The 23,108-nt window shown below is 39.3% G+C and overlaps 1 protein-coding gene across 2 annotated transcripts in view; it reads right to left on the bottom strand.

The window, feature by feature from the left end:
* Positions 1-23,108, bottom strand: part of Nep5 (Neprilysin 5) — a 100,593-nt gene that overhangs the window by 65,253 nt on the left and 12,232 nt on the right. For both annotated transcript variants that reach the window (XM_067155969.2, XM_067155970.2), the window contains one exon: positions 10,536-10,639. In XM_067155969.2, coding sequence (XP_067012070.1) covers positions 10,536-10,639 — 104 coding nt within the window. The remainder of the gene's footprint in view (positions 1-10,535; positions 10,640-23,108) is intronic.

Raw genomic sequence — 23,108 nt, 5'->3', positions numbered from 1 at the left:
CTATCAGATCAAAATAGCCTTTTAGTTGTTTCTCTATTATCACATTTTGGTAGGAATATAATTTTACTATTCTTCAATTTGTTTCCTTTGTTTGATTTATTCTTTAAATCCTCCAGTGTTATGTTTAATTATTTCCTGTCTTCTATAATTTCTTTTACCCATACAGGTTTTTTTCAAAGATTTTCCAAAATTATGTGTATTAACCTGTCTTGAGGTGTTCTCATCAGATGGCCAAAGAATGATATTCTCTTCTTTCTTATAAAATCCCCTTTTCTATTTTATATGAAAGACTTCTTCATTTTCCATCCTAAAATGATTTATGAGATAGTAACTTTTATACTCTCTTAAGCAGTGGCAAGTTGTTTACTGGAAATGAAGTACAGTTGCTGTAGTGGCAATTTTGTAATTAGGGGCATTGGAAAATAAAATAAAATAAAGTAAAAGGCGAAATCTCTTTCGATGAATGGCAGTTTTCAACATTACTATTCTGTTGTTAAGCCTGAAGCGACTTCCGCTAGTGAAACACTATTTAAATTGAATAGCAAATCAACAACGGATAGGCTGCAGAAGGTTGACAGAAGGATTATCATAACAATCATTAATAAAAGGCTCCAGACAGATGAACAATGTAAATTGTTGCCTAATTCAATGGTATACCGAGAAAGTGGGTCAATAACAGACACGATGAGAACAATGAGAATTGCCTTTCTCTTTTCATATATCAAGATTAGATAAAACCAGGCTATTGAAAAACTATTTTTGAATAAGTAAAACAAAAAATAATTAGTTCAAAGAAGTCCAAGATCATTTAGAAGAGTTGAATATTACAACGCAACAAAATGCAAATTAGAGAACAGAAAAGGATTCTGAGAATAAAAAGCATATAATACTTAAACTAAACACTTTGCAGCAAAAACAATATGTCATATCTAATGAAGAAAGGGCCGCCAGGTCGGAAAGAATGAAGAGGTTTTGGGAGAGGAGGAGGAGGATGAAAGCTAAATTCTCAGTTAAGTCTTTGAAGACGTATATGCTTTGTTTAATGTACTTCAGTGTGGGCGTAAAATATGTAAATAATAAAATACAGTAATTTTTAAAAAAAATCACTATAATTTTATGTAGTGTAATAATACTAATGCACAGGGTGACCCAAAAGTCTGATAACATTTGACGAGGCAATACTTCACGGAATATTGGAGGTGGAGATATATGACACTCATCATTGGCATGACATGGGGTTTTATTGGCATCAAAATATAGTAAATAAATCTTCACTAATAGTGGCTTTTCTGAAAACATCAAAATGCCGCGATTGCAGGTGCATCTCTCAGACAGCTCATTTTATACCTCAGACAGGTCTCATGCGGCATCACTGGCGAGTTGCTGTCCAGCGCCATCTATTGGTTATTCTGTGTATTTTATTTTGGTGTCATTAAAACCCCATGTCATGTCAATAATGTGTGCCAGTTATTACGTCTCTACCTCCAATATTCGGTGAAGTATTGCCTCTTCAAATGTTAACGGACTTTTTTTACAAGTCGCTTTTCGTCGCACTGACACAGATAGGTCTTATGGCGACGATGGGATAGGAAAGGCATAGGAGTGGAAAGGAAGAGGCCGTGGCCTTAATTATGGTACAACCCCAACATTTTCCGGGTTTGAAAATAGGAAACCGCGGAAAACCATCTTCAGGGCCAACGACAGTGGGATTCGAACCCACTATCACCCGAATACTGAATACCTAGCTCACTTAAGCGACTGCAGCTATCGAGCTCGGTGAATTGACTTTTGGGCCACGTTTTATCTAAACTCAAAGTTGTAGGTTCTTTTTTGTGGACAATATCAGTATACATGGCGTTCAAAATCCCATGTTAAGAAGTTCGCCATCATCGATCTATGATATCGAAGTTTTAAGATTTTGCATACACAAATAATTATTTTTAAATGCTAATATAGAACTGTCCTAGAGCATGTTGCCAATCCAAATAATGAACACAACTAGGCAAAATTGCATGCAGATATCTTCAATAGGTTTTGAATTACATCAAAAACTACGAGATAAATACGAGATAAAAATGTATGCCAGACTCACGTATCAGGTGTCATTTATGAGTATTTACAAATACGAGGGCTGTAAATAAAAAAGCGATAATGTAGTCCAGATACTCTCAAGAGATCGGGCATGCGCAAATAGGATATGCGAATGGTCTGGTGGCGCTGTTGTCGATGTGTAGTGTACATCTGAGGGGCATCCAGTTGGGAGGGTTGTTTCTGTGTGGCGTTGAAGTGAAGAGTGTCGATTTCATTGCTCTAAAGCATGTTTTCAAAAGCTGATCAGCGTTCGTGGATTAAAATCGAGGTTGCCTGTGGCGAGAAGGCATTACCGTATAGGACCGTTGCACGATGAGTCAAGGCGTTTCGTGCGAGTCGGAATGAGGTTTCGCGACACGTTCCGTACTCACCAGGCATGACACTTTGTGACTTCTACCTTTTACCGAATTTGAAAGAACCCCTCCGAGGTCCGACTCGTTGGCTGAATGGTCAGCATACTGGCCTTCGGTTCTGAGGGTCCCGGGTTCGATTCCCGGCCGGGTCGGGGATTTTAATCGCTTGTGATTAATTCTTCTGGCTCGGGGACTGGGTATATGTGTCCGTCCCAACACTCTCCTCATCATATTCACACAACATACTACACTACCAACCACCACAGAAACACGCAATACCGATTACATCCCTCCATACAGGGTTGGCGTCAGGAAGGGCATCCGGCCGCAAAACAGGGCCAAATCCACCTGTGCGACACAGTTCGTACCCGAGACCCCACAGGTGTGGGAAAAAGCGGTATAAAAAGAAGAAGAAGAAGAAGAAGAAGAAGAAGAAAGAAAGAACCCCTCCGAGGCTGTCGATTTCCTGACGTTGCATCTGTACTCCGCGCAGAAGGGCGCTCCGTTACTGTCATCAACGGACAACGCCTTGCCAACAGTCCCGGACGGCTTTCCGACATTTGGCAAAACGTAATGGATTTTGCGGGTGACTACACCGGAGTTTGAAGAGGAGAAAGTATGTTCTGCATAGGAAATTATACATTTTATAAAATGTAGTTTTTGGACACATTATGTAACTTAGGTTTTGCTGTGTTTTCTTCCATAGTTCAACGTTTAATAATAATAGCTATCATACTAGGTGGGTTCTATTTCTCTGATATTATCAGAGATTTGAGATTGACAGGAAGATTGCTTTGTAGTTAAGAATTTTGCACGAATCTCACTTTCATCTGGGGGATGTGTCTGAAGAGAGCTCCACCATATCCAAGAGTGTGAGGACGCAACCTTCATTTTATGCACGCAAGTGTATATTCCAATATAGGATCTACATGTCGCTCCTTGTGACCTTCCAGGAGGAGAAATTCATTATTAATCCATTATTACACTTTACAGATTAGCCAAATGTAATGTGGTTTCATTTCTCTGAGAAGACAGTGTTTCAGTACATTAAAAATAAATTATGCTCCTTGTGCTTTATTTAAAATTAACATCAATTTTTCTTTACGCACAGTGAGATGTCGTGAACTTTCTGACTTTCTGTCAGTATGTACGTGCGTAGAACGCAATGTAAAGGAAGTTAATTGTAGCGAATTAAAGTTAGTTCCTTGGTTGGTTAGTTACTTTGTACGTGGCGCGGCACGCAAACCATTAACATGCAAACAATCCAGTTACTCTTTTATAATACGTCATAAAAGAAACTTAATTATGAGCAGTCTAGGTCTGGGAAAACACGGTACGAACAGTAGCTTAGCGCAATCTAGATGCAATCGTTCCGTATCCCCTGTTTTTTTTTGTTGATAATCTGGTAGAAGTGTTGAAATCATTAAGTACAACCATTATTCGTACTAAGTCCGTACAGGACGTGGAACCCTTTGGAGAAATAGAAGGCTGGGTGAGATAGAGTCTCCTGAGTCCCTCTCAAAGTGATGGGGTGAGTTGGCGACCATGGGGATGTTATGTGAGCCACTCATTCCTTCTACTTAATTGTGCTAGTCCCCTCACTGTCATCCTCCCTGTCTCTCCTCCCTTTGCCAAATTTCGCTGCCTTACGACCATGATGGTATTAATTTTTGCAAGGGTCCATAGTTCTTTCATTTTTACGTCTTTCGTGACTCTTCAAATTTATTTTGCTAATACTTCATTCTTCATATAGACAGACCACTTAAATTTTTCTTCTGATTAGTATTAATATTTATTTTTGCCTTGGAAACTACACTGGCAGCAGGATCAATACAGTACCTTATTAACACACCAATACCTATAATAAATATGTATAAAAATGAAATGGCGTATGGCTTTTAGTGCCGGGAGTGTCCGAGGGCAAGTTCGGCTCGCGAGATGTAGGTCTTTTGATTTGACGCCAATAGGCCACCTGCGCGTCGTTATTAGGATGAAATGATGATGAAGACGATACGTACATCCAGCCCCCGTGTCAGCGAAACTAACCAATTATGGTTAAAATTCTCGACCCTACCGGAAATCGAACCCGGGACCCCGGTGGTCAAAGGACAGCACACTAACCATTTTTCCATGAAGTCAGACACACATGAAAAAATAAGTACAAAGTAAAAACAATGAAAATAAAGACAAGGATGAAGAATAAAACGAACAAGAAAATAGACATACGGAGAAAATATCGATCTATAGTAAAACAAGAATTTTTCCATACTACGAAAATACAGGAATTAAAACAATGATATAACTAAAGTAATACATTACTACAATAATACAGTACCTGAAGGAACACCGATTATTCAAAAGAAGTATAACATCTGAATTTAAAAATTAGAAACACATGCCTTAAATGTTTAATAATGACAGTGTGCGATTCTGAAATTAAATATTTTCCTGCAGCAAATGTGTGATTTTAATAATGGCGAATTCAAGTGATGAGAAGTTCTGGATCATTGAACGTGAAATAATGCGTTCTTGTGAGCTCCTAGTTGTTGAACATGAAAGGAGAAAACATTCAGCAGTCCTATGGAATCAAATTTATTGTTTACAATTTTGTTTAACGTGTTTAAAGAACTATAATTCTGCTGCTACACAGAGATGAGACTGGATGTTTGCCTAGTTATATTTCATCATAAAAAAATTTACCACAACACACCAAAAGTGGAGTAGATTGATGAGGTATACATCTGACTGCTTTTGCGCACAGAAATTTATCTGCTACTCATTTCTAGTGGGAAGTGAATGGTCCAGAGTAAAATAAACTAATCCAGATAGGCGAAACCTCTTTTCTAATTTTTTAGGTTCCTGGTGGTGTATTGAATCCACGTCCTGCAGGTGGAACGGGCGTACCCCGTACTATCTCAGCCAGGTGGATTCCATCATTATTGCTCTTCTTCTAATTCTTCCTCTCTTTGCCATCTATGCACATCATTGATAACGTCCTGGTTGTGTAGCTACTGCTGCAGATTCTCCAGGAACGTAGCTGGATTTCGTTGTTGACAACTGCTTGTATTTCGACGCCAATGGGATCGAAACATATTTTCTATTGCCTCATTTGTTGGGACAAGCTATTATTCTTCCTCTTCGTTCTCCGGGTGGCTGAAGCTCATCCTGTTATTTCACCTTCTCGAACCATTCCGCTCGTGCTGAACGATCTCAACAATCCAATCCTTGTGATTCTGATGCAATCATTTCGAATGTCATCCGTCTTAGAAATTCTTCACCGGGCGAGTTGGCCGTGCGATTAGGGGCGCGCAGCTGTGAGCTTGCATCCGGGAGGTAGTGGGCTCGAACCGCACTCTTGGCAGCCCTGAAGATGGTTTTCCGTGGTTTCTCATTTTCACACCAGGCTGTACCTCAATTAAGGCAACGGCCGCTTCCTTCCCACTCCTATGCCTTTCCTATCCCATCGTCTCCATAAGACCTATCTGTGTCGGTGCAACGTAAAAAAATGAAAATTGTAATTGTAGAAACTCCTGCTGACATTCTAACAATTCTTACCTCCGTGGCATCTAGGCTATGTTCATGGTGTTCAGAGGATGTCCACCATTTCTAAGCACAATTCAGTGCAGGTCTCACTACCGTTATGAAGGGCTTTTCTTCAATGGCATTCTCTTATCGCAGAATAAGGTGAAGTTTGTTTTCTTTTCAGCCAGTCTACACTGATCCAGAGATTTACACCCTCATCACATCCACCGAATGTTTCCGCCACGGAGCCAAATTATTTCAGTTTTTGACAGTGGTTGAAAATCCAGCAAAATATCTTGTGATGAAAGTCACGAGATCTGTGGAAGTGCAGAGATGATGTTTGGCCTTTGAACAGCTCACTTTGAATCCATTGTTTTCTAGAACTTTTCGCCGTTTTCCAAATACGCAAGCAACACCAATTTGTCACTGATCAATCCCACATCATCAGCAAACAGCAACGTCTCAAGAAGGATATTTGTGATTTCCGATGTCAGGAAATTCATGACTGATGAAAACGAGTGGGCTAAGAACACGCCGAGGGCCCTGTTTCATAAAACATTTTCACTAATATTATTAGTAAGAAACCAATAATATTAACTAATAATATTAGTATTATGTTTCATAAAATTATTAGCTAATAATATTAGTTATTAGTTTATAAGTCGAAATTATTAATAGATGTTCCTAATAATATTAGTAAATTGTTTCATAGACAACATGACTAATAAAAGTTACTCATATTATTAGGATTATTTCCATGAGTGTATTTTGACTCATAATTCATATTATTAGTGAAACCAAAGTGAGCGGTATTTTGATATTTTGGCATAAAATCATGAAGATCACTGAAATGGTGGACTCTGATTCAAATAGTGATAAGGAACGAGTGTAGGTATTCAACGTTCAATAAATGTTACGTCAAAAACAGCCTGTACTGGAATATAACAAACATATGAATACAATGGGAGATTTAGGTTAGATTACAGAACTATTGAGTATTTGCTTGATAGGATTATGAACGTTCCACTGCAAGGAATGAAGCATAACCTTAAAATAGCAACTTCGCATTGCACTCCACCGGTTGGTAGTGATACACAGTATCATTGTGTTTCTCTAGTGCAGTTCTGCTCGGACACTCCAGGTATCCTTTAAAATCTTGGTTTATATCACAAATAAACCAAGATGATGCTGGTGATGATTATTGTTTTAAGGGGAAGTAGGCTACAACTAGGCAACCATCATCTATAATAACACTAATCAGATAGAAAAATGGAAAGGTTCTGACATTTTGAAAAATGAAGGTATCGGCTAAAGAATGAGAAGGGCCTTGATAGGCGTAAAAATGAAAGACTCTCTCGGCCTCGCAACCTAATACTGTCAGGGTCGGAAAAGAACGAGACTTGAACAAGGGAGATTAGAAGGGTAGATGAAAATGAGCCTGGCAGAAGTAAGTTAAAGCAATGGCAGGACTCATCTCAGTGCCTCATGTTCGCCAACACACGCTCCCAAGTTGAGAGCTCTGGGACCTCTTTTAGTCGCCTCTTACGACAGGCAGGGGATACCGTGGCTGTTATCCTGCCGCCCCCCACCAATAGGGCGTAGTAAACAAAGATTTTGCTAGTCCATCTCAGAGATTTTTAAGAGTACATGAAATAAAAAAGTAAAAGAAACAAGTAGGGTTATAGTGTGCAAAAGGCTGCGAATAGTTGACGCTTTAACTCAATCACTTTCTGCAATGTAACTTTCTTCTCTCACATTATTTTCACTTCTTTTATCCATTTTCACACGTATCTAATTCATAACAACGATAATATCAAGTGAGCCTTTTGAACATGTGGATTAATAGTCGGTTGTAGTCAAGCATTAGCCTACTGCGAGGAACAAACTCAAACCAAGAACATATGCAACAGACCGATTCTAACCTCCATTTGTATCAGCTGACTAATGAACTAATATTATTAGTGAAGATACTTTATTAGTCATGTGTAAATCTTTATGAAACATTATTTGGTTAACTAATACATATTTTTATGAGTTCTAATATTATTAGCTAATATTATTAGTTAGTTTTATGAAACAGGGCCCTGGTGGACTCCATGTTTGATGGTGAAAGGTTTGATATATGCTGTGCATCTCACGCGTGTGTTAGAATCCTTGCACATAGCATGGATCAAATTTACATATTATGATTATGGTGTGCCATGAGCTCGTAATGATGAACAAATCAGATCTCTCAGCATTCTGTCGAATGTCTTCTGAGGATTGATAGAAACTACGCGCAGGTCCTTTTATTTTTCCACTAGCATCCTCACGATCTGAATTGCCCGATAACATTCTTCTTCTGTACGAACTTCTTCACACGGTTGGTGATCACTAGTTCCCAAATATTTAGAGTATGTGGCGTGAGTTTAATGCCTGTATAGTTTGTACAGATTCTCGAGTCACCTTTGTTCTTGTAAAATGGCTGTACGTAATTTTCGCGAAACACGTCTGGTATTGGGTCACCGTTCTTGATGTTGTAGGACAAAATTTTCAAAAGATTTATTCCACTGTCACCATGTTATCTCTTCCCCAACTCTGCTGGAAATTCGTCGAGGATCAGTAATTTTCTACCCTTGAGTTTGTGCAGCACGTCCTCGACTTCTTCAAAAGTGTTGTCACTAATATACTTGGTACTTAAAACGTGTTTCGTCGCAAGTGTTGTCAGTTTGCCAAACAAAGAAACACACTAAAAATCAAAATAAAGAAATAAATATTTTAGTAGTAATTTAAACGTCGCACTAACCCATCGAAGGTTTTTCGATGACGCAAGAACGGGGGACGGCTAGGACTGGGAAAGTAGCGGCCGTGGCCTAAGGGGGGGGGGGGGAGGACTCAACCCAACAGAGGAAAAAAAGGCCAATATTCAATCGATTATTAAATATGGTACAAATGTTGTTGACAAACACTGCACATATTTGCATGTTTGCTGGCAACCGCAATGTTTCTGACTAGCTTAATCACCCGTGTATTTCAAAAATCCTCGCCACTTTTTCCTAATAAAGGCGAACAAGGTGAAATCTCTGTCATGCTACAGAGTTGTAATAAACTTGTGTTAGCTGGTCGGTGCCCCCTCTGAGCGAGTTAGCTACGCGATATGTGCATAGTGTGTTTTTTATTTTCGTACTAGGCAAATCAATGAAGTGTTGCTATATCGTATACTGAGCGAGTTAGCTACACAGTATGTTTTTTAAAATTTTCGCACTAGGCAAATCATTGACGTGTTGCTATATCGTTTACTGAGCTAGTTAGCTACGCAATATGTGCATATTGTGTTTTTTCGTACTAGCCAAATCATTGAAGTGTTGTTATATCGCTTACTGAGCGAGTTAGCTACACAGTATGTTTTAACTTTAAGTGGATACTTAATGCAGGAATATAATGTTTTAAAATGTAACATTCTGGTCATATGCAACATATAGTGCAATAATGTATGAGTGAAATATTTCTTCTTTCACACATTATATATTTTTAGATTAACATAATTTAAGACAGGAATTCGGTGTTTGTTCAAATAAGTACTTGAAGAATAAAATACTTTCCACCTAGAATGAAGTGAACCCTCAATGGACATCCTGGAGTAAAGAATGGACATTAGTAAAACTGGAATAATATCTGGCTTAATAACACTAAGGTTGCGGTAATTGGAATTCATAAACCTTACATCACTTGGCTTTGCAGTATATCACAATAGTCATCTCCAGGTTCTTAGGTGTAAATGATCGTCAGTTTTCACACAGTACGTTGCAAACCATCGAGAAACTTACTTCGATGTCAACGGATGCTAAGGGTTCATACTTAAAGCAAGAGGGATCTTTTTCTCTTCACAAAACACTCGCATCAATCCTTTCATTATTTCACTTAAGTTGCACGTAATTTGATGCCGCTTGTGTTTTCGTTTCATTTTTTCATTTCATTTTCATTTCCATGTCATTTTCCCTCTTACTAGAGAAAAGATATTTAACAGGTGATGGATGAACTGATGATGATTCGAGTTGAGAATGGGCAGTACAAATATAGTCGAAAGAAGGTAATTTCACCTTAAGTCCTAAAGAAGAGACTAAAAAAGGATCTATAACCCAAAAAACACCGAAAAGGCATGAAAAGGACAAATAAAACCCATCATTTGCTGGCTTACAATGAGTCAAAATGAACATAATTGTATTATGTTGGGTCTTGCCTTTGGGCATTCGAGAAGAAAGGACTTTTCCTCAACTTTAGAGCCCTAGTTATCACAGTTACAAGTCTTGTTCAAAAATGCCAATACAAGGCAGGCAAAGAGAGATAAAGGAGAAATTGAACCAAAAGTTCTCTTTTCATTCCCAAGAGGTTCTTACTTATCTTCTTTGTCTTGATTTCTTATGGAATCTTTTCTCATTTCTCCTCCTCCCCTCTTCATTTGTATTCAATTTGCCTAACTTAAAGGGGAGCAAACTTCAGACGTCTAAGTAAACGTGGAAGCATGAGGTCGTACTCCGTGTTCGATGATATCTCCTTACCGTAATGTCCTACTAGTAAGATGGTACTCACATAAATAGCCGACGATAGCGAGCGCAATAATCAGCACGACAAGCAGCAGAATCAGCGCGAGCAGCAACATGAGCAGCCGGCGTTGCCTTCCCGTGCTCTTGTAACTGGAAACAAATAGAACATTTAAAACAGGAGCTGAACTTCTTATCACTAAATGACTTTAAGATATTGTTGTCTGTTAAACGTTGACATAATATGTCGCTATCATAATTGCAATGTGTAGAAATCAATTAACAAAATTCTCCTAGTTATTCGACCGTGTCAGGAATGGAATGAATGAAGCCCTATCTACCGACGGGAATAGGAACTGTGCCGGCTGCCGAAGCCCGTCGCACTCCTTTGGAGCAATGATTAATGACTGGCAGATGAAATAATATTGGAGAGTGTTGCTAGAATGAAAGATGACAGGGAAAACCGGAGTACTTGGAGAAAAATCTGTCTCGCCTTCCCTTTGTCCAGTACAAATTGCATATAAAGTGACCGAGATTTGAACCACGGAACCCAGCAGTGAGAGGCTAGCTCGTGCCGCCTAAGCCATGGAGGATATAGGAATCAATTAAGCCAGAGAAAAGTTAAGGATTTAAAACGTGTTTTAGATCTATTCTATATAAAAATAATTGTTTCACTGTCTGTATATTGATTATTTCGCAAAAAATGTCATAGTTTTTGTAAGTTTCAAGTGAATAATGAATACCTAGAGGTATTTTTGTTTAGTTCTTTTATCTACTGTTTTAACAGAGATTTTTTTTTTTGCTGAGCACATAGATTCACCAATATCCCAAGGCCACTGTAACCATGGCAACCAGTGTTCTTCTATGTACACTAGGTCAGTAGGGTCATCTTCTCACTGTGCGCTTTCTTCCTGTAACTAGGAGCTTGATGGTGGTGTTTATTGCTTTAAGTGCAACTGGACAACCATCCTCTATTGACAGTAATCGCAGAAGAACATTGAAGAGGTCCGACATCTCGAAAAATGAAGGTATCGGCCAAAGAAAGACAAGGGCCACGGAGGGCCTAAAAATGAAAGACTGCCTAAACCAAAAAAAGCACCTAATACCGTCGGGGTTGGAAAGGAGTAAGAGTTGACCAAGCGAGGTCGGATAGTGTAGATAAAACTGAAGAGCGTAACACAAGTAAGAGGAAGCAATTTCAGGACTCAGCTAAGGGCCCGTGGTCACCAGTCCACGCTCTAAAGTTAAGAGTTCTTGGGCCCCTTATAGTTGCCTCTTATGACAGGCAGGGAACACTGTGGGTGTTGTTCCACCGCCTCTACCCACAGGGGAAACAAAGAGATCGAGAAAATCTCTCATTAAGTGAACCGCGTTATTCTCCACAGTCCAGAATTAAAATACTTGAATGGACAGAGAAGTCGCCGGGATGCCAGAATATAGTCACACAGGAGTTCATTTATGTGCCAGTAAATCTACCGACACGAGACTGACGTATTTGAGCACCTTCAAATACCATCGGACTGAGCTAGGATCGAGCCTGCCAAGTTGGGGTCAGAAGGCCACCGCCTCAAACGTCTGATCCACTCTATTTATTTATTCACTCATTGCGTTGTTTACTTATTTACAGGACTCTGTTTCCTATACACATAACTCTTCCAATAACATTAATACTTAAAAAATAAACTTGTAACATTCACACGTTAATTATATTATTATTATTATTATTATTATTATTATTATTATTATTATTATTATTATTATTATTATTATTATTAGACATAACAAAATCACACCAGCCTTAACAGAGTCGAGCTAGGATATCAGTAAAATACCGCATAAGGTGAAACCTTGTGGGTGGTAATTTAGAATGTTATTTATATAGAGAGAAATATTGTTTTTAAATGATGCCTGAAGTACGAGCATGGGTATGCGTAAATGACGGGTGTGATCAACAGCACATAATAATAATAATAATAATAATAATAATAATAATAATAATAATAATAATAATAATAATAATAATAATAATAATAATAATAATAATAATAATAATGTCCGCATCTGTGTTTTAGTGGTTAGCGTGATTATCTACCACCCCTGGAGGCCCGGGTTCGATTCCCAGCTCTGCCACAAAATTTGAATAGTGTTATAAGGGCTAGAACGGTGTACACTCAGCCTCAGGAGGTCAAATGAGTAGAGGTGGATTCGATTCCAACCTCAGCCATCCTCGAACGGTTTCCCGTGGTTTCCCACTTCTCCAGGCAAGAGCTAGGATAGTCCCTAACTTAAGGCCACGGACACATCCTTCCCTCTTCCTTATCTATCACTTCTAATCTTCCCATCCCTCCACACGGCTCCTGTTCAGCATAGCAGATAAGGTCACCTGAGCGAGGTACTGTTCCTCCGTCCCAGTTTCATCCCCCCGACCGAAAGTCTCACGCTCCAGGACATAGAGGTAGAGGTGACATTCGTTGCTGAGTCCGAGGGAAAAAAACCCGACCCTGGAGGGTTAACAGATTAAGAAAGACAGAAAGAAAGAAAGAAAGAAAGAAAGAAAGAAAGAAAGAAAGAAAGAAAGAAGGAAAGAACTAATAATAATAATAATAATAATAATAATAATAATAATAATAATAATAATAATAATAATAATAATAATAGTAAAATAGATTGTTATCATATTTAACCGAGCGAGTTTCGCAGCTGTGAGGTTGTATTTAAGAAACGGTGTGTTCGAATCCCACCATTGTCAGCCCTGAAGATACGGTTCTGCCATTTCCCATGTTCACACTAGGCAAGCCTGGTGCTTTACCTTGGTTAATGCCACGACCCCTATCTTTTCCATCATTGCGTCACCAAAAACCTTCGATGTGTTAATGCGACGTTAAAACACTACCCAAAAATGGAGTGTTATATTTACGAGTTCTAGAATGTCTTCCATTTTCTCACTGTTCATACCCTTACCATTCTTTTGTATGTAGATACACTCATTTTTCGGAACTCTTTACCTCCCGTGTGTGTGTGTGTGTGTGTATGTGTGTGGAGTCAATGATTTTATGCTTTACCGTGAAGCGGAGATAATGCACGAGTACGAAGTATTTTATGCGTCTTATTTTGATTAATTCTTTTGTTTTTTTTTGCTATTTGCATTACGTCGCACCGACACAGATAGGTCTTATGGCGAGATTCTTCGACTGATAATATGTTCACGCATTTTTTCTCACTTCCATAACCATCTTTATTATCTTCCTGATGAAAAGGGGCTAATGAGTACGCAGCTTTGCGGCTAACATACTGTAATAACCATCACGAACTCTAGTTACCGTGACTTCTTCTTCTTTATCAGTTTATCCTCCAGTGTTTGTTTTTCCCTCAGACTCAGCGAGAGATCCCACCTCTACCGCCTCAAGGACAGTGTCCTGGAGCTTCAGTCTATGGGTCGGGGGATACAAATGGGGAGGATGAGCAGTACCTCACCCAGGCGGCCTCACCTGCTATGGCGGAGAGAGGCCTTGCAGGGGGATGGGAAGTTTGGAAGGGATAGATAAGGATGAGGGAAGGAAGCGGCCGTGGCCTTAAGTTAGATAGCATCCCGGCATTTGCCTGGAGGAGAAGTGGGAGACCACGGAAAACCACTTCCAGGAAGGCTGAGGTGGGAACCGAACCCACCTCTACTCAGTTGACCTCCCGAGGCTGAGTGGACCCCGTTCCAGGCCTCGTACCACTTTTCAAAATTTCGATGCAGAGCCGGGTATCGAAAACGGGAGTCCGGGGGTGGCAGCTAATCACACTAACCACTAAACTACAGAGGCGGACATAAGCCACTTCAATAGTATAAATGACATTTCTGAAGTGAAAAATACATATTCTTCACAGTAAAAACCAATTTATGTAATGTGGTTAAAATATTAACCACAAAACACATATGTATTTTCAGTTCGCCTAAATGGATTGTGGTCTATTTTTTACCGCAGAAAATTGTAATAATTTTGTAATAAAATATTTCATGGAATTTTACACTTATTTCTCTGTACATACAGAACATGGACACTGATAGAAAAGGTTTCATTATATTTCAATGAAAAAAGTAGTTTTGTCCCATTAAGGGTTAAAGATTACAATTACCGGGCGAGTTGGCCATGCGGTTAGGGTCACGCAGCTATGAGCTTGCATCCGGGAGATAGTGGGTTCAAACCCCACCGTCGGCAGCCCTGAAGATGGTTTTCCGTGGTTTCCCATTTTCACACCAGGCAGGTTGTATATTAATTAAAGCCACGGCCGCTTCCTTCCCACTCCTAGGCTTTCCCTATCCCATCATCGCCATAAGACCTATCAGTGTCGGTGCGACGTAAAGCAAATAGCAAATAGCAAAAAAAATATATATATATATATTGCCATTTGTATTGTATTGTATTTCTAAAATCAATTGGTCAATGAACAGGATCACTTCCGCGAAGGTGAACCTTGAAATAAACTTAACCTACCATTTCGGAACGAGCTGAAAGTTGAGTGTATATTACGGTTCCATGAACAGTGGAACGTGAAACGAAGTAATCATTTCTTGTTTAAAAAATATATTTTTCCTGTAAGGTTAGGTTAAGAGTATTTTATTTCTGAACCAGCCTTTTAGTTTATGTTAAATGAAGAATAACAGAGTCGTTCTTCACAAGTTGTCATTGATTCAAAAATGGTGGATACCGGAGTTGGCGGGTCCAGAGTTGAGTATGGCTCAATTATTTAGAAGCCAAGGACCATAAGGAATATCAATCTTTCGAGAGTGTTCAAAACAAGTTTTTAAAATTCATGACTTATAAAATCACAGGAAATTACCCAACTTTCATAAATTATTCAAGTATACTGAAGAAACGTGGTGTGAATTGCTTACGCTACAGACAAAGTTGCAAAGATTTGACTTTACTGTATAAAATAAATAATTTTGTAATTGATAACTCAAATATATTGAAGTGCCACATAAACTAGGTCGTCCTAGAAATATATTTTTCTATTAAAGGATAAGACTGAAATCTATAAGAACACCACAATTAACAGAGCAATGCCACTCTGCAATAATTATTCATCTCTATGTTGATATTTTTATTATGACCGAAGCTACATTCACTTCGACATGTAACACTGTACTTCTGATACAATTTAATAGATTATGAAGAAATTTTAAAAAGAAAAACTAGTACAAACTAGTATAATTGTTGTAAACCATGTCATTAAATTTATTACATGCGAAGTGAAAAGCCTGTTAAAATAATTGTTTTAAACATTAATTAATTTTAATTGGAATTAATTAGTACTGTAATGTAATATTAGTTATATTATCTCTAATGATTTTATTTTCTAGTAATTTCCCTCAATCAGTCAACACTGATCTGCATTTAGGGCAGTCACCCAGGTGGCAGATTCCCAATCTGTTGTTTTCCCAGCCTTTTCTTAAATGATTTCAATGGCACTGGAAAATTATTGAACATCTCCCTTGGTAGTTATTCCAATCGCTAACTCCCCTTCCTATAAATGAATATTTGTCCCAATTTGTCCTCTCGTATTCCAACTTTATCTTCATATTGTGATCTTTTCTACTTTTAAAGACGCCACTCAAACTTATTCATCTACTAATGTCATTCCACGCCATTTCTCCGCTGACAGCTCGGAACATACCACTCAGTCGAGCAGCTCGTCTCATTTCTTCCAGTTCTTCCCAGCCCAAACTTTGCAACATTTTTGTAACGCTACTCTTTTGTCGGAAATCACGCAGAACAAATCAAGCTGCTTTTCTTTGGATTTTTTCCAGATCTTGAGTCATGTAATCCTGGTGAGGGTCCCATACATTGGAACAATACTCTAGTTGGGGTCTTATCAGAGACTTATAAGCCCTCTCCCTTACATCCTTTCTACAACCCCTAAACACCCTCATAACCATGTGCAGAGATCTGTATCCTTTATTTACAATCCCATTTATGTGATTACTCCAATGAAGATCTTTCCTTATATTAACACTCAGATACTTACAATGATCCCCAAAAGGAACTTTCACTCCATCAACGCAGTAATTAAAACTGAGAGGACTTTTCCTATTTGTGAAACTCACAACCTGACTTTTAACTCCGTTCATCATCATTCCATTGCCTATTGTCCATCTCACAACATTATCGAGTCTTTTTGCAGTTGCTCACAATCTTGTACCTTATTTATTACTCTATAGAGAATAACATCATCCGCAAAAAGCCTTACCTCGGATTACACTCCTTTACTCACATCATTTATATATACAAGAAAACATAATGGTACTGCCTTGAGGAATTCCCCTCTTAGTTATTACAGGATCAGATAAAGCTTCGTCTACTCTAATTCTCTGAGATATATTTTCTAGAAATATAGCAACCCATTCAGTCACTCTTTTGTCTAGTCCGATTGCACTCATTTCTTCCAGCAGTCTCCCATGATCCACCCCATCGAATGCTTTAGACAGGTCAATCGCGATACAGTCCATTTGACCTACAGAATCCAAAATATCTGCTATATATTGCTGGAATCCTACAAGCTGAGCTTCAGTGGAATAACCTCTCCTAAAACCGAATTGCCTCCTATCGAACCAGTTATTAATTTCACAAACATGTCTAATGTAATCAGAAAGAATGCCTTCCCAAAGCTTACATGCAACGCATGTCAAAAATTATTGGCCTGTAATTTTCAGCTTTATGTCTATTAGCCCTTCCTTTATAGACAGGGGCTACTATATCAACTCTCCATTCATTTGGTATAGCTCCTTTAACCAAATAATAATCAAATAAGTACTTCAGATATAGTACTATATCCCAACCCATTGTCTTTAGTATATCCCCCAGAAATCTTATCAATTCCAGCCGCTTTTCTAGTTTTCAACTTTTGTATCTTATTGTGAATATCATTGTTATCATATGTAAATTTTAATACTTCTTTAGCATTAGTCACCTCCTCTATCTGGACATTTTACTTGTAACCATCAATATTTACCTATTGCTGACTGAATACTTCTGTCTTTTGAAGATCCTCCCATATACACTCTCCTTGTTCATTAATTATTCCTGAAATGTCCTTCTTGGAACCTCTTTCTGACTTCAAGTACCTATACATACCCTTCCATTTTTCACTAAAATTTGTTTGACTGCCAATTATGCTTGACATCATGTTATCGTTAGCTGGATGTGACTTGTGTGTCACTGGAATTAATTTTTATGATTATTGTAGCTATGTATTGTTTTCGTTTTTAATTTGTGTTTTTAACTTCTAGCTAACAACTGATGTGAACATTGTAATTGGGACTCATGACCTGTCATGTTCACACTAAAATAAATAAATATGAATCAGAACGGATCAAAGGACGAGGAACCAAGGAACGAGTTGCGGCTACCTTCTCCCGATTCAGCTTTCGATTCACTAACGAGTCAATTCATTTCGTACACTGAATCGTGATTCAGTCGGTCAGTGCAATGATTCGTCCATTATGAATGACTCGTTCAGAATCTCCCCATCTCTACTGCACACTGCACGCACCCATGTGTAGTGTCCCTGTGTAATATCAACACCGCCATAACGTTGGCGTGAACAATTGCTACGTGTCCGTGGTTCAATATACACCAAGGCCAATGAACGCTCTTCGCAGTGTTGATTAATGTAGGTGTAACTAACACTTACAGCACCGTCAGAGAGAGGTGGCGATGGTGATTATTGTTTTGAGAGGAAGTACAATTAGGCAGCCATCCTCTATACAACACTAATTAGAGAGAAAAACTGGGAGGGCTCCGATACTTCAAAAAATTAAGATATCGGCCAAATAAAGACAAGGGTCTCAAAGGGCGCGAAAATGAAATTCAGGAGCCTGGCACAAGTATGTGGAAGCAATGCCAGAACTCTGCTAAGTGCCCTGTGGTCGCCAAACCACACTACAAAGTTCAGAACCCCTGCGGCCTCTTTTAGTCGCCTCTTTACGACAGGCAGGGGATAGCACGTGTGTTATTCTACCGTCCTCAACCACAGAGAGCTAAAGATCTTACTTATGAAGAACAGTATAATACCAGATCACCGGGCGAGTTGGCCGTATAGTTAGGGGCGCGCAGCTCTGAGCTTGCATCCGGGAGATAGTGGGTTCGAAGCCCACTGTCGACAGCCCTGAAGATGGTTTTCCATGGTTCCCCATTTTCATAACAGGCAAATGCTGGACCTGTACCTTAATTAAGGGCATGGCCGCTTTCTTCTCACTCCTAGCCCTTTCCTCTCCCATTATCGCCATAACACCTATCTGTGTCGGTGCGATGAAATGAAATGAAATGGCGTATGGCTTTTACTGCCGGAAGCGTCCGAGGACAAGTTCGGCTCACCAGGTGCAGGTCTTTTCACTTGACACCCGTAGGCGACCTGCGCGTCGTGATGAGGATGAAATGATGATGAAGACGACATATACACCCAGCCCCAGTGCCAGCGAAATTAACCAATTAAGGTTAAAATACCCGACACTGCCGGGAATCAAACCCGGGACCTCTGTCGCCAAAGGCCAGCGCGCTCACCACTTAGCCATCGAGCCGGACTGTCGGTGCAATGTAAAGCAAAAGAAAAGAGACCTTGGTCTTCGAGATTTGGGGCCTAGGGCTCGAATTTCTGATAGGTCGTGGTATTTTAATCTTCTTGTCATACGTTTCCATTAATGGGTATCGACGACTGGTTGCTTTGTGTAACAAACTGTCTGCAGTGAGTAGCTTCGTCCTTTACTTTATTTTATTTTATTTTACAATATTCTTTTTTCAACTTCTTTTTACCTATTTTAATTTCAACTTTTCCTTGTGTAGTCAACTGTAGAAATTAATATTTGGTACATCGCAAGATATATCGCATTTTCTCCTTTCAGCTGTAACTGTCAGTTCTCGATCTTCATTTATAAGATTCAGGATCTCTTCTTTAGTTATTTATGGCATTTTAAACATCCTTAGCCAAATCCACATTTTAAAGGCTTCGATTTTGTTTGTTGTAGCCAGTTTTAGTATTCATCACTCAAATATGTAATAGCAACTTCTGGCTCGGTGATGAAAGCAACGGGAAACTACCTCACTCCTCATTTCTCTAGTACGCCTCTTCAGTGAAGCCTAGGCCATCTATGACAGCTGATGGCGGAGCTGTTGAGGATCCAACCAGCCTTAGGGCTGAGGACTGAACATACACATTCACCCCAGGTCAACGCCGGGGCTGTACCTTAATTAAGGCCACAGTTGTTTCCTTGCCACTCCTATCCCTTTCCTATTCCATCGTCGCCATAAGACCTATCTGTGTCAGACCGTCGTAAAGGGAATTTTAAGAAACGATCCCAGACTGTCACGGAAAGGTCAGGAGAAAAAAACAACAACAAAAAAACAGGTACGAGTGTAAAATCTAAACGAGGCGGCAGAGCTAGATCAAACAGAGGATTGTCGAGACGCTCGATTAAACCGGAGAGGATCGCAGACTCAGCGCTGAAAGGCATAAGCATCTATAACGTATGTTCAAAAATTCCCAGTCACATCGGGGAATGAATTCGCGAACTAAGCATCATTAGTCGGATACTCGATGATTGATACACGGAGGTTTAAGGAGTAATCAGTTTACAGGTAAACCTGGGGATACGAGCTTACTGAAGATCACATTAGCCTCTTAATATAAGTACACAAGAATCTTGTTTATCCGACCCTCATTAATCCGGATCTCCGGTTTATCCGGATCGAAAAATAATAAAATAATATTTTTACTTGTACAGTATTTCTTTTGTACAGTATGTCTTTCCGCCAAGGATAGTTAAGGACAGAAATTGGAAGTAAGTCGGCCGCAGTCTATTCGCCTGGAATTGAGAATGGGAAACCGTGGACTCTACTGAGTTCATTGACACATTTTTGCACGCATTCCCGGATGCTCGGACGTAGATGTGAACGACGTAAATGACTGGTTGAAAATTATTATAATTCAGACTGAGGCATAATGACAGATGAATAAATTATCGCTTCTTGTTCCTCGGCAAGTAATGACGAGAGAGATGGTGAATTCGAAAATAAAACCGGCGCTCCATCAGAAGAATCAATGACTCATGGAGATGCAACAATGGAGCTGGACAAACTGATGGCCTACTTAAAATCCCAGACTGTAAACACACTGGCAGAACTGATTCTTAGATGTTAGTAAAACGTCTTCGTTTTCGATAATCCGGATAAGTTCCGGTCCTACTTACTCCGGTTAAACGAGGTTCTTGTGTAACGAATACCACGGATATGTTCCAGCCTCTAACCTTGCGAGAAATATCGGCGACAGCCTCATAGACCCTGGTCAGTTAATATACAAACACCACACATCAATTAGTACCCACGCTATCATCAACAGTTACTGCCTCGACAAGTGTAAATCTTGCCGCCTACACAAACAATAATACCAACATTTACTTACCAGAATACACTGATTTCATCCACAAGATTCATGTCTACAGCCGGCCGTCTCAAGTGCACTCTACTTTCTGAAGATGTGAAGAGCGAGAAGCTCTGAATCCCACGTATGCCATGCCGCTGAGAATTGCTGTGTATTTAGTGACTTGAATCTCAATGCCAAATTCTACGATATAATTGAGTAAAGGCCTGCAGAATCAAGGATCAAATTGTTGCCAACACTAGAGATTAATGACGTAGGGAGGAGCAAAGTCAGAATTAAAAGGACTAAGCATTGACATTTTACGAATAAACTTATGCAGTAGAAATTAGAAATGTATTTAATTCGTAGTAGTAAGATGTATTAAAAAGATAAATCATCCGTCCTCCAGTGAGGATGACAATAAAGTCCCTGAATACATAACTTCTTATTAGTACTTTAAGCTCACTAGGCAGCGCTTATGACTAGTTCTCTTTCGTCACCAATACCTCCTAGGCCCTGCTATTAGCTTTTCCTTTCTTTCCCGTGAAAGACGTTTACGTGATTTAGCAACCTTTGGCCGAGGAGACCATAAATTTACTAACTTTAAAAATTTGGGGTGGTCTGAGACATCAGTATAAGCAATTCCAGCGGAAGCTTTCTCCCTACTTTATTGATTCACATGCTTCCAGTGTTGTAGCTGTTGATGAGTGAGAAAATCTTCGTAACCCTGCCGTTGTCCAATCTGAGAAGGTTCCCGTAAACTTCAGCCGTTTCCAACCGTTAGTACAGTTCAGAGTTCGCTTTCAAGTCCATAGATTCCCTCCGGGAGCACTTTGACCCATGAATTTTCCGGAAGATAGTCTTTGGACATTTTCCAGGTCGTCCATGGTGCCTTTCCTGTTCCTCAGAAAGATCACCGCAACATATAAGAACTGGGTTCTGACAACAGTTTTATAATGACAAATTTTGGCGTTTTACGAAATGCACGTTTTGTAACGGTTTTGCGACATTTGGTATGCTGCACATCTTTCTAAGACGGAGGTTCCGTCTCTACCATTGGGGTGGACCCATTCGCCAAGATACTGGAATCGATTAACTTCCAATCTTTCCATAGATGGTCGTTAAATGGGCTTTCCAGGGGTGATTATTCTCGAAGTATCATGTTTGCAATCCTGTCTTCGCCGTTGTCTTGTGTACGGATTGAACAGGTACTGTAGAATCTTTAGAATTGTTGGTTAGGATCGCGATGTCATCGGCGAAGACCAGGCTCCTGATCTCGATTTTAGGTATAAATGCAACTGTATAATATGATCTGCAATAAGTAATAAGATTTTCTCTATGTAATAAAAAGCATTTGTTTAAATTTTGAAGCTTAGTGGCTGTGTTCTCTTTGGTTCCAAACAAACCATTGACCACGAGGAATATTATATTCGGCTGTGCGTATAAATTTATTGTTTCTGCATATTAACATCCTGAGCTCGTTTCAGGTCCCTCTCGAAGCGAATGGTAGCATCTAACACCATCGCTTTATCGTCTTTCTTATTGATGGCTATGATGTCCATTCTTCTCGTTGAGTCGTCGGTAGATACGCAGTGAACTTCTTCGTGCATCTCACATCCCCACTGCCTCAGGCCTTGAGCAATTGATGCCCTTACTCGATGGTGACGATTTATTCGGAGTAATTCGATACTCCTGCAGAACCCCAGCACATGCCTAAGTATTTCGGTCTCGTTGCAACCGTTTCGGTGGCAACGGGTTGAGCTGAAAGTTCCGTTGAGAACCGATCTTACTGTGGTCAGGTTGCACGACATTTTTGTAGCATTTATGTATTCAATCAATCAATCAATCAATCAATCAATCAATCAATCAATCAATCAATCAATCAATCAATCAATCAATCAATCAATCAATCAATCAATCAATCAATCAATCAATCAATCAATCAATCAATCAATCAATCAATCAATCAATCAATCAATCAATCAATCAATCAATCAATCAATCAATCAATCAATCAATCAATCAATCAATCAATCAATCAATCAATCAATCAATCAATCAATCAATCAATCAATCAATCAATCAATCAATCAATCAATCAATCAATCAATCAATCAATCAATCCTGATCTGCATTTAGGGCAGTCTCCCAGGTGGCAGATTCCCTATCTGTTGTTTTCCTGGCCTTTTCTTAAATGATTGCAAAGAAATTGGAAATTTAT

This window comes from Anabrus simplex, chromosome 11, assembly GCF_040414725.1.
Source record: "Anabrus simplex isolate iqAnaSimp1 chromosome 11, ASM4041472v1, whole genome shotgun sequence".
NCBI classification, from domain to species: Eukaryota; Metazoa; Arthropoda; class Insecta; order Orthoptera; family Tettigoniidae; genus Anabrus; species Anabrus simplex.
The sequence above is the reverse complement of the archived record's forward strand: the minus strand, read 5'-3'. Positions and strand labels throughout refer to the sequence as shown.